A 13,684-nucleotide genomic window follows, 5' to 3' on the forward strand; every position below is an offset into this window, starting at 1 on the left:
TTTTTTCTTTCTTTTAAACTCAAAGTAAGGGATGAAAGTGCATGTAGAGGAAGAGCATATTACTGTACAAGAGGTGGGAGTGAGATGTAGCCCTTGAAGTTGAGAGGACAATTATTCCAGAGGTTTTGCTGGCACCAAAAAGCAGTCATTTGTATTTGTTAGAATGCTACAAATTGGCAGGTACGGAGTTGCCAAGAAGTGAAGGGAGCAAAGGAAGAGTCACGACCGTGTGGAGGAAGGAGAAAGTACACAACCAACACACACATACACACACACGCACACACATAATTTGTTCCCTGCAAATCTCATTTGCTTAATCTTGTTTTTCCAAATCAATGGTTGCTACTTTTGCACTTGCAAATTGCAGTACTTAAGTGGTGAAGTTAGAAAAGTTACCTATATAACTATAATCAAATCAAGTAGTAAAGTGGAAGTTATGAGAATGAGTCAGATCTATATAAGATAGCTGTCTTTTTCTTCCTATGGCGGCTTCCCGTTAGGGGTCGCCACAGATCATCTGTTTCCACCTGATGCTGGCGAACCAAGCCGCACCCAACCCTGCATGGAAATCTGATTTGTTGTCTTCATATTTAGCTTGGCATAAGCTTTGTACTTGCTGCCGCAACCCTCACTATTTATCCAGGCTTGGGACCTGCAGTTAGGAATGCACTGGCTTGTGCAGTGCCAAAGGACGCTTGGTAATGTGAAGAGGAGGAGATGCGGATCCAACCACCAACCCAACAACTCAGTACAGTCATCCCACCTATACAAGATAGCAAAACTTACTGTATATACAGATAGAAACATTTCTCAATTGCACTGAACCAATTCAGTGTGACTGGCTCTCGTTGTGAATAAGCGAAGGCCATCGTGATGTATTTTCAATGAGACGGCCATGAATAATAAAGTACTTTTTCTGCTTCTAACTTAACAACCATAACAGTTTTCTCCTCTTATTTTAAGATCTAATCCAAAAATGATTTATTTAGAATGCCTGTCAGTTTTAGACATCGCATTGATAGCATGTGATTCAAGAAATCAGGTGTCAGAGTCCAGATAGCTATTCCCTGTCTGCCGTTGTCCGTCCCTCTTTCTTGATGCATTGCCTCTTAAGTGATGAGAAGTCTCTTTTAGTCTATTTACTCCAGTTAATTTCAATAAGTGTGAGTGTAAGTATAATAGTGTAATAATATTCCTAATTTTTCCATCAGTTTCTTCTGATTTTGCTGAGTGTACCAGCTTTAGATTCAGATGGCACATGCACATCCGGGCGGCCCTTTAGAGGAACCAATTAACCTAACCTGCATGTTTTTGAACTGCGGGATGAAGCCGAAGTACCGAGAGTGAACCCAAGCAGTCGGGGGAGAACATGCATGAACTCCACACAGAAAAGCTCCAGGCGGGAATCAAACACGGCTTGTGAGGCAACAGTACAAACTGCCATTATCATAAACAATTTCTCAGCTTTGTTGACACTTGAGAGCTGCTGATAAGTATTTCAATCCTTCGTAATAATGACTGGATTAGAAATCAAAATGCTCCTAAACCACATTGATCTCTCACTTGATTTGATGTCTAAAATCAAATCAAATGAGAGATCAATGTGGTTTAGGAGCCTTTTGATCAAAAATGTTTTTTTCGAGAGCGGCTGAATGATGTGGAGGTTGAACCTGGGCACGTTTTTGTACAGCCGGGGTTCAGTAGCTTCACCACGTGGGTCCACGTGTGTTCTGCTCGTGTATTCGCTGGATGAGGAATAGAAAGGACACTTCCTGGTGCATCATGGGTGTTTCATTGGGAACATTTAGACTACTTACTTGATGCTGGGGGAGCAATTTAAGACTTTTTTTCCCCACCGCAGTGGTTACTCTCCTGCAATTGTTTGAAACAACAGAGTCCTTTTTGTTCATCTTATCAAAATGAGCTAATTGTTTCATCTAATGTCAACACACACACACACACACACACACACAGAGCCAAACACATGGTCTTCAACATATTCATGTGCGCTGTTGGATTAAATTTCTATTAGCTTTCCTCGATTGAGTTTGAAGATTGTTGATTAGCCAGTAATGGCCTTTGTTACTGCGCTAATGAATAGCTTGATTACTATTCTACTTAGCTACACATCAGGAGGCGGGTGATGTGTGTGCGCTCGCGTGTGTGTAGGTGTGTGTGTCTGTGTGTGTGTGTGTGTGTGGCATTTGTTGGTATTATCCCCTTATAAACACGAGCAGACAGTTATAGCCAATTGTCTGGGTTTGTGTCAAGAAAGCTGATGGCAGCAGAAGAGAAAGATGGATGGTCCGCTCCGCCAACACTCATCTCTCATTCTCCGTCTCCTCTCTCGCTCACTCTGTCTGTGTCTGTGCTTCTCAATATGTTCTCTCCCACCTGCTCTCTGTCTCTCCAGCCTCTCAGTCACTACACTATTGTATTTTTCCTAATACCTCCATCCCCTCCACCTCTTTGTCTTCTTCTGACCCTCTCTCATCTCCTCTCTTTTTGTTTCCCGTCTTCCTGCTTTAATGTCCTCAGTTCTCTCCTGCCTCGGTTATCTCTCTCTCTCGGTTTGTTTTGTGCTGACTGGACTGGCCGGCCTCTCGAGAACCGGGTTGGCATGTTGCATTTTGTGTGTGTGGCTTTGTTTGGTATGAGTCTCCGTGAGCATACGTGCACATGTGAGTGTTTGATAATGGAAACAAGCATGCCAATTATGGTGATGGCTCTCTAGATGCCAGTCAGAGCCAGTGGAAATGAGTTTGGCACATCTGGCAGAGGTGTGTACTTGTGTATCCGAGTGTGCAGGGGGAGTGTATAGGAGGGTGTTATGACTGGTAGAGGACAGCGGGACAGTGTTTAAGATGCTTTTCCAAAGATGCATGTTATGTTTCTGCAAACCTACACACAAAATGGAGTTACGGTATCGGGATAAAAGACAGTCATCCAGACGTATCAGAGTGACTCTCGTGAATGTTCGCCCAATGCAACTCAGAGAAGCAAATTGTTGCACGTGGGTTAGAGGTTATGATTGCCTCGCTTCTCGACAGCTTTTCAACTGCATATTCCTTATCATTTTTATTTTTTGCTCATCTTTATTCAGTCTGGCAGTCTCTGAGGTTAAGATCAATAGTGACCCGAGAACAAGAAACATTCACAAGAACACAAACGGCTAACAGAAGCGACAAAACTGCACATCAAGTGAGGCATTTAAAAAGTCACACTTGCAAGAATCGTAATAAAACATCAGTTAGCAGAGCTTTAAAAAGACTCTAGTTTGAGGGCAGTTTCTGCTTCATTCCACTTATAAGGTTTGTAGTACTCGATCCTCGGGCTGAGTACATTAGGGATATCTAAGGTTAGGTAGTTACTGGATTGTACAGTGTAGTTTTAAGTAAGGTAAGAGATGTGAGGGAGAAGCGCCAACAGTAGAGCTTTACAATTAAATAACATCAGTTTCTTTTAGACTGTAAGCGTATATATCCAACCATTCAACCATGTGGCATGTGGCATGTGATGCAGATTAGAATAAAGCATAATGTACTATGATACAGTGGGTCAGCCTGACAATACAGAATGTCTCAGACATGAGTTTGATTTTTAATTATTGAGTCAATTATATGTAAATAATCTTGAATAATAGTTTGCTGTTAAGCCAAATTCCCATATATTTGTATGTCTGTGGTCATGTTTAGGCTCACACATCACCTGGTTAAGGTTTGGGAAAGATGATTGTCTTGATTTTATATTGATAAATAAAATATTATAGTATCTGAAACACTGAAACATATCAGTTTCTTTTATATTTAAAGCAACATTACGTAGAAATCTGCATTTTCTGTGATTCGGCGGCCCCTGAACACACCATTTGTAAATACAAATCCCAGGTCTGTAACAATCTGTCAGACGTAATGTAGGTGCTGACTACAAACAAAACTCATGACATCATAATAATGTCATGTGTTGAAAACGTGTATGTTGAAGTAAACATGTATGTACCGCTGTGATCCTACCCTCTCACTGAAGTTACATAGAGCAGAAACAAGTGATGTGGGGTGGAGACACTGAGACGGAGGCACACACCTGTCTCTTGAGTCCTGCAGAACAACAACACCACCTCCTTCACTCTGAAGAAAATTTGCCACCGGCAATTTTATTTGGCAAAGCAAATTGTAGAAAAGTTTGCATAGGTAGACTTTTAATTAAGGAGAGGAAAACTTCACACGTCACTCAGATTCTCAGTCTTTTTATTTTTAGTTTTTATGAACAGCCTTTCGGCACATCTTGCCCTCTTCATGCTAATTCCTCGGGATGATTCAGACAAAGACGAGCCAAATTGATTCCAAATTGTAAACAAAGCTGTATGCACTGAAGCTTCATTCCTTCTTTACTCAAAAAAGGTAAACTAAAGATTGCACTGTTGATGCATAAAAGGAGCTTTACTTTGTCCTTTTGTCTGTTTGTCCTTCCACTGTCTCTTTTCTGATGTTCAACACCTCGGCCTCAGTTTGCCGTGAAATGAAGTGACGGAGCTTGATGGAGCGGGTGGGGGTGGGGAGGGCGATTATTAAAACACGGACAGATGGAAAACACTGATGCACCACTCAGTCACTGCCCACACGTAGGTAGAGTAGTCACTACAGGAGCTCTTTAACCCACTCTTCTGTGGTCTTATAGAAATCCAGATAATATATCTAATCAAGGGGATAATCCTCAGTGATGAACATATCAACACTTCAGTGATTCACAGGCACATACGGCCTGATTTCCCTGCCTGTCTTTGATTGCAGAATCAGACTTTATTGTAACCGGTCCGTCTCTTCTTTCGTCATACTCTTGTTGTGTATCTGTGTGTTTGCGCCTGCTTCTACTTTGAAAAATTAAATGCTGTGATTCAGTGGCTGATTCTATCCACGGACTCTGTATCTATTCAGCGCTGTTATCAACTCCCATATGAGCCTCTTTGTAGAAGCTCTACAAAGCATTTCATATTTTAGCATTTGTCATAGACACTCTTTGCTTTGTTATCTCACTTCTTGCTCTGTGGCCTGCCATTTGTTTTGCTTTTGCAGGATTTACACTGTTTCTCTTTGTGACACAGTGTGACTATGATATGGCGGGTGATATGATATGATATGCGGCGAGGCTTGCGTCGCACAAATATTTTGTGCTGCTCTCCAGTGCAGCAGGAGGGAGTATATATCTCTATATCTTGGCCTACTTTTATCTTGCACAGCATGCGACCGAGCCTTTGTTCCACCGCCGAAGAAAGATGCATATCTCAATAGATACATTACACTTTTCTGCCGCCTAGACGTTGCACGACTTGAGATGGGACATTTGTCCTTAAGTTGTGAGTTTGAAAAATGTATGGAATTACTCACATATTTGAATTAATCACATCTCACTGCAGATATCGTATATTGCAATATCCAAACACTGCATTCTGCTTTTATCTAGCATTCATGGGCACAAGGTTGGAAATCTACCTGCAGCCAGATTCATGTCTCAGTCATCAGGTCAAACAGAAAGAAAACATGAACAAAGCGAGTGTGTAATTGATCAGACAAAAGCTTTTATCCCTTTGAAAAGAAAGCCATTTGATTTCTTTGTCTAAAGAAAAAAGGAATGGACTCCTCTTGAACCTTCTTCTAAAATCCTGTTACGGTTGAAACAAAGGCCAAGAGTATTGCTTATGTTTGTGCTTGTGCAAGGGTGTCAAAGGTGGCTTGTGTGTGTATGTATGTGTGTTTGTGTGTGTGATCACACACTGCAAGCATCTGAAGTATCTCCACACAGCCATGTATAATGCCATTATTTCATATCTATACCATGGCAATAAACCAATGCTTTATGGGTGTTGTTTTGTGTGTGTGTGTGTGTGTGTGTGTGTGTGTGTGTGTGTGTGTGTGTGTGTGTGTGTGTGTGTGTGTGTGTGTGTGTGTGTGTGTGTGTGTGTGTGTGTGTGTGTGTGTGTGTGTGTGTGTGTGTGTGTGTGTGTGTGTGTCTAGTGGCGTGTGGATAAAGCGAGAGAGACAGGTGATGTGGGGGCGAGAGTTAAAATAACAAATACACATTCTCCCCTGGGGTTGGCTTGATCCAATCAGCCACCCTCTGCCATTTACACACACACACACTCTCTCTTACACCAGCTGTGGCTAATGATGCGATGGCAGCGGCAGTATAGCCACCACATGTGGTCCCTTTGTCTGAGCCCAGCAGAGCACACGCACCCGTCTCACATGCTTCAACCTACAGGCTTCAAAGACCGCGGCTATTTTCAGTGCATCATCATGCAGGAGCGAACAACTGATTTTAATAAGCTGCCAGTGAAGGTCTGAAGTAGTATTATTATGTTCTGCTGGAAAACATAAAATGATCTCATCAGGCTTCACGGGACCCAGTGGTTGAAGAACTACTCAAATACTTCTGTGAAAGTGAGAGTCCTGCAAATAAAAGTATACTTCATCGTGTATTTTCCAGCTAGTCCATGAGGGCTTTTTAAGTAGTTTATGATGCTTAAGAAGTAGCGTACTTCCTCGATGCATTAGGAAACACTTCATTCTCTAGTGTATCACAAACGTTTGCATCAAAAATCACCAAATTTGGAGCAGAAACTTGAAAAGCTGATTACACAAACACATAATCCTTACAGTGAAAGTCACTTTTGATCCAATGCATTCAGTCGTATGTTATTAGTTTTATTAAACTGTTGATTTCAGTGACCGTTTGTTTCATTAGACAACAGGACAACAGGTTCGCTTCCAGTGGCGAGTAACATACATTTGCTTTTTTATATACTTTGTGCTACTTTTCAGCGTATGCACAGCGCTGCAGTATAAACTGCCAGAGTAAGCAGGTTACAGAGTCGAAGGTTTTCCAGGTTAATTAGAAATGACTTTTTAAATTACTTTTTAAAAGAAGGTAGACATGTTGTCCTGATTGGTTTCGTTGACTGACAGTAGTTTATTAACGTTGTTTGGAGGAACGAAGGAGCTGAGAAGTAAAGTAAACGGTTGCATTCATGAGCGGTATAGTTTGAACATGTTGCAGGACAAGAATAGAGATTGTGATGAGACAGGTGATGACATATTTTTGCAATTAAAACTCACAGTTTACTTTAGTAGCTCACTCATCTGAATAGTTGGGTCAATGCAGTAAATATTGAGTATTATTATGAAAAAGTGAAGAGGTCTGAGAGGTCTTACTGGTAGTGTTACAATAACCTGGACACTTGATTTAAGCCACTTCCTTATGCCGTTTTGTTTGTTGGTGGTGCTGCACATGTTCTTTCATTTTACAGTTAACTGTGTGTGATGTGGTATAGTGGACATTGTTGCCTATTTTCAAATTAAAATTTTCAGTATCTTAATTCGCTGTAGCATCAATGGCACAGACTTTACTATGTGCTACAGTATTGACCATTGTTGTCCCCAGATCAGCCCAACAGGGACCTTTTTAGGATACAGGAAAAGTTGTGGCTATTCCCAACCAGTACAAGCTAAGTGAAGCCAAGAAGGAGGAATTTTATGACATAATCCATTTACACTGACTTCAGCAGCTTGAAAACAGTCACAGAGTACCTAATTTCTTCATGGCTCATGAGGTAGCTTGAAGTTTGGGATCTCTTTAATTCTTGCCCAGTTAACTTGTTTTATATTGTTGTTGTTGCTTCACCATCAACGTGCAGATGTTTCTATCATGGTGCACTGCAGGTGTCGACTGATGTGGTGTTCTCAGGGCCAGCACTAATTATTAGTGATCAAGAAAGCCGGCAGCAGATAATTAACACCGATAACACATTAGCAGTAAAACTAAAAATCTTAGTGTCAAAGCTGAGTACATTTTACCCAACTACTGTACAATCTTGAGATATTTAAGTATTTCCAGTTTCTGCTACTTAATACTTCCACTCTACTCAATGTATTTGATAACTTTAGTTACAGTTACTTTGCAGATTCAGGTGATTCAGTGTTGAATCATTATTATTACTTTTGATGTGCAACCAGTCAGAGAGTGTTGTGGGCGGGACATTGAGTGGTGACCGCAGACAGAGAAAGGATGCTGAATGACGCATCAGAGCCAAAGTAGAGCGTTTTTAAATTGATTTAAAAAGTCATGTCAGGGATGAGACACTTCCTGATGACGGTACTCTTTGAAAAATCCAGTTAAGTAAAGAGGGAAACTTTTTCTGCCAGTCATATGTGATCTTTGTATATTTTAACTAAATGTCAACACGCCGTGTATTTAGGACAGCCTCTATATAATGTTAATATGTGAACGAGTCATTTTATAACAAATGTGAGAAGAGCAGAGGGAAACAAATACACTGCATTACTGTGAACTCTGTGTTTGAGTTTGTATTTAACCGAAGGCCTTTTTTTCTGCGAGTGTCCGCTTCGTTATTTTTCGGCTTATTATTCTATCCTGGGCGTGAATAAACACAAAATCCTTATACCAGCCATTTAATTTGCTTCCGTCTGTGAGACAGCACCTACACTTTTTTTCTGCTTTTACCCTACAAGGGTAAACTCCTTGCCCGACCATTTGAGCTGTGTATATATATGTTGTTTGTTTGTTTGTCTTTGCTTTTTCCTCGACTATAACCTTTACTTTGTAATGGAAACTGAAAGGTCACACAGCACCTCACTTAAGATTGAGAATTCGGAGCTACAGTGTGAGCCCCGTGGCCAAAGAGCACCGCCGAATCTCTAAAGATCAGACGGGAGAAGCAGGTAGAATAACCGAGAGAGAAGAAGAGTGACGGCAGAGCCTGAGCGGGCAGTAAACTGAAGAATAACACTGAATGTCCTCTTTTCTGCATCTGAGATTTCCATTTCCTAATGCGAAGGGAGGAGGAAATTAAACAACATGAATTAAACAACGCGGCTCGGACATTTATGTGCCTGCCATAAAGCTCGGACAGGCTGGATTTATGAGCGTTTGGACCAGTAAATACAGCACTCAGGAAATGTGATTAGGCTCATAAATAGGATAGTTTCCCGCTGTTGCACCCTTCACCCTTCACAGTACCTTGCGAAAGCATATGTTCAGGACATTTTCCTTCTTTTGTGCAATACCACCCCGAGGGGTCCATATTGTGAGGGGTCCGCTGTAGATGAGGGTCTTATTTCAACTGTATATTAGTGACTTGAGGCATAAACATCTTCCTGTAGTTTCATTACTTCTATTATTTTCACATCTCACCCCACAAAGTCTGTTCATTTGATTGTAAATTGTATATTTGAGATCACAAGACAGTCTTGGTAGTCACTACAGAGCGTTCCATATTTGTTTTATCCACTTGTATTTCTTCGATGTGGAACAATCGAGAAACAAGATTACAACAGCATCCTTTTAAAGAAATCCTTCCATCCTTCTTTGTCATCTGGAAAGGTTGAAAAACAAGATTACACCAACGATCAAACTTGATTCTGTTTAGTTTAGTTTTTTGTAGACATTTTTAGATGAACATCACTTTCAAAACCATCTTTTATTTTATCCCCCCAGCCGCTGCTCGCAGGACGGAGTAGTTGGGAAAACAAGATCAGAAGGCGATTGCATAATTTCCCCTCAGCCGGCGAGATCTGATGGAGTTGCAAAAGAAAAGCAAAGAACTAATGATGAATGAATAATTGTTCATCTGGTTTAATTTGTTGTTTGGCTTTCACGGCTGGAACAAACCTCTCCACTATAAAATGAGATAAGGCGTGCAGCTCCGCGGTGTATTCAAACAATAACACAATTTATTTATCTCTCGTTAGCTCAATTTTTCTGATGTGCAAACTTTTGTACTGACCTCGCTCTCTCCCCGCTCTGTCTCTCCTAGGTGGAGTGGTTAAAGAATGAAGAGATTATCGACCCGGCGGAGGACAGAAACTTCTACATCACCATCGACCACAACCTGATCATCAAGCAGGCGCGTCTGTCGGACACGGCCAACTACACGTGTGTGGCGAAGAACATCGTGGCCAAAAGGCGAAGCACTACAGCAACTGTCATTGTTTATGGTGAGTTGCAAGCTAGCGGCTGGCTCTGTAAGTGGCCAAATATCTTGTCACTAAAAAGCCGTATCTATTCTGACTGGGCTGTCTGTTTCACAAGTGTGTGTGGCATTTTTTTTTGTGTCTAAAGTGTCGACTTTCACTCATACGACACCGTTTTTAAATGCTCTCCGCGGCCACCCAACAAAGTCTCTGATCAGCCGAGCCAGCCCCCATCTGCCACATGAAATTAGCTCTTCTGCCGTGCCAACACTCTCTTTGTGATTGGCCTGATATTCCCACAGTCACCCTTGACCTCACCCAATTAAAATCCACCAATCGCGCCTTCAGTTTTTAAATTGGAACACTTGGGCTTTCCAAATGTCTGCAGGTTTCCAAGCCAAGAGTCCCGCCACTAAATGAATAGCGCAGCATATGGCGCGATAACAGCTGTGAACAACAACAACAGAAAACTTTTGTTGAGTAGCTCAGTTCTGGATGGTGTTGGTTTGTGTTTCGTGCTCTTCTGTCACGGCTTCTACAAAAAACTGAGAAGAGAAAGCTTGTTGATAGGAGGAAAATGCCGCGCATGCAATCTCTCACTTCATTTTTTTTTTCATTTTACCAAATGCCAGCCTGACATGAGAGGACAGGAAACATTTGGAGGAAACAATGTACACTCACACACACATACACACACTGTTTCTCTCGAATATAACATTGAGTCTATTCACTAGGAGGAGTGTTTCAATCAAAAATAACTGTGCGCGCGTGCGTGTTCGATACAGACGGCAGGAGAGATGGAGTGGTTTGACACTGATGTATCCTTACAGAAATAGATTGTTCAATCTGCGGTTCAATCTTCTCGGCTCCGCGAGGGCCCGGCTGATACTGTTGACAAGGTGAAATAGTAGCGAGGAAAAAAAACAAAACGGAGGAAACAAAAAATAGTGAGGCCACAGATGGAGGGGAGACAGGTGAGGAGGAAGGAGAGGCGGAGGAGAGGAGAGTGGGAGAAACCAGGTGAGAAAGGGAGGAAAAAAAAGAGTAGATGAAGCCAAGATGACAAAAGTGACTATGCCTGATATTTTTTTTTTTTTTCACTCTGATGATTCATTTCTAATTGGGCGTTGGGAAAAAGGAGTGGGCACAGTCCACTGGGCTGAGACAAAGCTGAAATGCAGCAGTGGAAATTTCAACCCACTGCACCTCACCTGATGTCAGCTCTCCCTCTCTCCCTCTCTCTCCCTCTCTCTCTCTGGGTGTCCTTGTGACTCATTTTAACTCTCTACCTGATTTCTCTCTTCCTGTCAGTCTCTCATCTGGCCTTATCTTTGTCTGCACTCCGCTGCCACATTTTTTCTCACGAACGACGACAATAATACAAAATAATGAAGCAGCAGTCAAGTGTAAATGTGACAGGATGCAGGGAAAATCTTGTAGATGACCGAAAAGGAAAAAAATGTCAGACATAGATAGAGAGAGAGTGGGAAAAGATACAAATGGAGAGAAAGATGCAAACAGACTGTGCAAACATACATGGCTTCTTCAACTAGTGAGGATTAGGAAAGCTCAGAAACCAGGATTGCTCTTATGGTAGTTATTGTTTTCTCCCTGTGCTCTCTCCAACATGGGTTCAGGGTTAAGCAATTTGCAAGCAGCATGAAAGCATGTGAACACAGTGTGAAAAAAATTGTACCACAGTAGCAGCAGGGTAATGGAAATGTTGGACAAGACTGTTTGTGTGTGCGTGTGCCTGTGTGTGTGTCGGTGTGTTTGTGTGTCTTTTTAGCTGTGCAGAAAGATCCAGCTGTTCTCACTAAACTTCAACAGCCCTGCCTCCTGGCATCTGCAAGACACATACTGACTCCATCAAGACAAATAGCTCAGTTAAATCAAACAACACATTCAAAATCTCAGATTCTTTCATTGAGGATGAAAGGCCTCTGTGATAGAATGGGGTTTTAATGCACCCTGTGCCATTTAATTGCTTCAGCGCAGACATATTTTGTATAAACTCGAGGCTTTCATACGAGTGTGTCTGCTACAGATTGTTGTTGGATTCCATTCAAAATACTTTATTTGTCCCTTAAGGGCCAATTTGAGGCAAGCAAGTTCGCAAAACACAATTATAGATACGGAGCGCGTTCAGAACATAAAGAAACAAAACAAAAAATACAAATATGACAATGATAGATAGCGCATTATGTTGAAAAGCGTGAAGTGCAATTTCAGTATATCAATCCATGCATGGTAAACAAGGTAAACTGATGGATTCTTGATCTGTTTTTTCACATGAAGACTAACTAAGACACATTTCTGATAGCATTAGCTTAAAGTAGTCACAGACTTCTCCCTGCAATCGTTTCTTTGAATGTGAACCAGCAAAAAAATGAAAAAAAATTCAATAAAAACTGAATAAAATGCTGTTCGTTGTTCGGCTGAAGTGCATGTATGGATCCATGTACTGATTACTGATCTCTGTTGCCACAGTGAACGGTGGTTGGTCGACATGGACAGAGTGGTCGGTGTGTAACAGCCGCTGTGGACGGGGTTTCCAGAAACGAACCCGCAGCTGCACTAACCCGGCTCCGCTCAACGGAGGGCTGCCTTGTGAAGGACAGGCCATCCAGAAGCTGTCATGTACCACGCTTTGCACCGGTAAGTCTTGTTTTGGTTTGCTCTGCTGCAGGACTACTCAACTACAAATTGAAACTGGGCCGTTCCATACAACCTGTCAGGGTTTATTTCTCCATAACAACCTCCGAACTATACATTATCCCTTACTTAGTATATGTGTGTGAGATGAACATGGACATATAGTGTATATGTGTAGTGTACATATTTTGTCATATATCAGATTTATGTACGTTGGACCACTCAGTCGCTGCGTCTGAGCTGGAAGATGCCCGTGGGTCACCAATTTGATAGGCCAGCTCTACTGTACCTTCTGAACTGTGTCCGTACTGTATTTGTTCTGTACTTTTTTGTGCTATTTTAATCTGCGGCCCCAAGTTTCCACCTGCTTTGTCCTGGACACTCGCTGTCCACTGATTCTTCTGCTTGTGTTGTACTTTTCCACCCTATGTGCTCCACTTAAGCCTGTTTGGGATATAATGGAGGACATTATTGCTTGTCTCATCTCTTTTCTTTCTCATCCCTCATCTTCTTTTGTGTCTCTTTTCCCCCCTAGTGGACGGTGTGTGGACGGACTGGAGTAAGTGGTCTGCCTGTGGGACAGAGTGCACCCAGTGGAGGAGGAGGGAGTGCAACGACCCGGCGCCTAAAAACGGAGGAAAGGACTGCGAGGGGCTGGTGCTCCAGTCTCAGAACTGCACCGACGGACTCTGTATGCAAAGTGAGTTCACAATAATGGATCTTCTCACAAAAGCATTGACATTTCTCCCCTAAATGCATTGAGGTTCCGTCATATATCATACCTAACCATGAAAAATGTGTATGCCAATTCGAACAAATGCCTCGCAGTGTCTGAATCAGATGGCAATTGACTTGAAAGCGGATTGACCCCCAGATTGGACAGGGCTTCGGAGCGGTGATGTATGGTCAGGTTCTTAGCCCAAGGACAAGATCCATATTGAGTCAAAAGCAGCATGACAACTGACTGAGTTAATCTGAAATACTGATAATCACAACATGACTAAATATAGAATTAATAAAAGGAACCTTTGAATGTACCGTTG

General features: G+C 41.9%; 1 protein-coding gene across 4 annotated transcripts in view; it reads left to right on the top strand.

Moving 5' to 3' along the window:
* The window catches only part of unc5ca (unc-5 netrin receptor Ca), a 230,723-nt gene that overhangs the window by 172,436 nt on the left and 44,603 nt on the right, over nt 1–13,684 (top strand). For all 4 annotated transcript variants that reach the window (XR_014623084.1, XM_084359379.1, XM_084359380.1 and 1 more), the window contains 3 exons: nt 9,830–10,010; nt 12,477–12,644; nt 13,177–13,341. Coding sequence is in view for 3 of the 4 variants with exons in the window: in XM_084359379.1 (XP_084215505.1) it covers nt 9,830–10,010; nt 12,477–12,644; nt 13,177–13,341 (514 nt within the window). In the remaining variant the exon portion in view is untranslated. The remainder of the gene's footprint in view (nt 1–9,829; nt 10,011–12,476; nt 12,645–13,176; nt 13,342–13,684) is intronic.

Source organism: Pagrus pagrus, assembly GCF_965226575.1.
Source record: "Pagrus pagrus genome assembly, chromosome: 8".
Classification (NCBI taxonomy): domain Eukaryota; kingdom Metazoa; phylum Chordata; class Actinopteri; order Spariformes; family Sparidae; genus Pagrus; species Pagrus pagrus.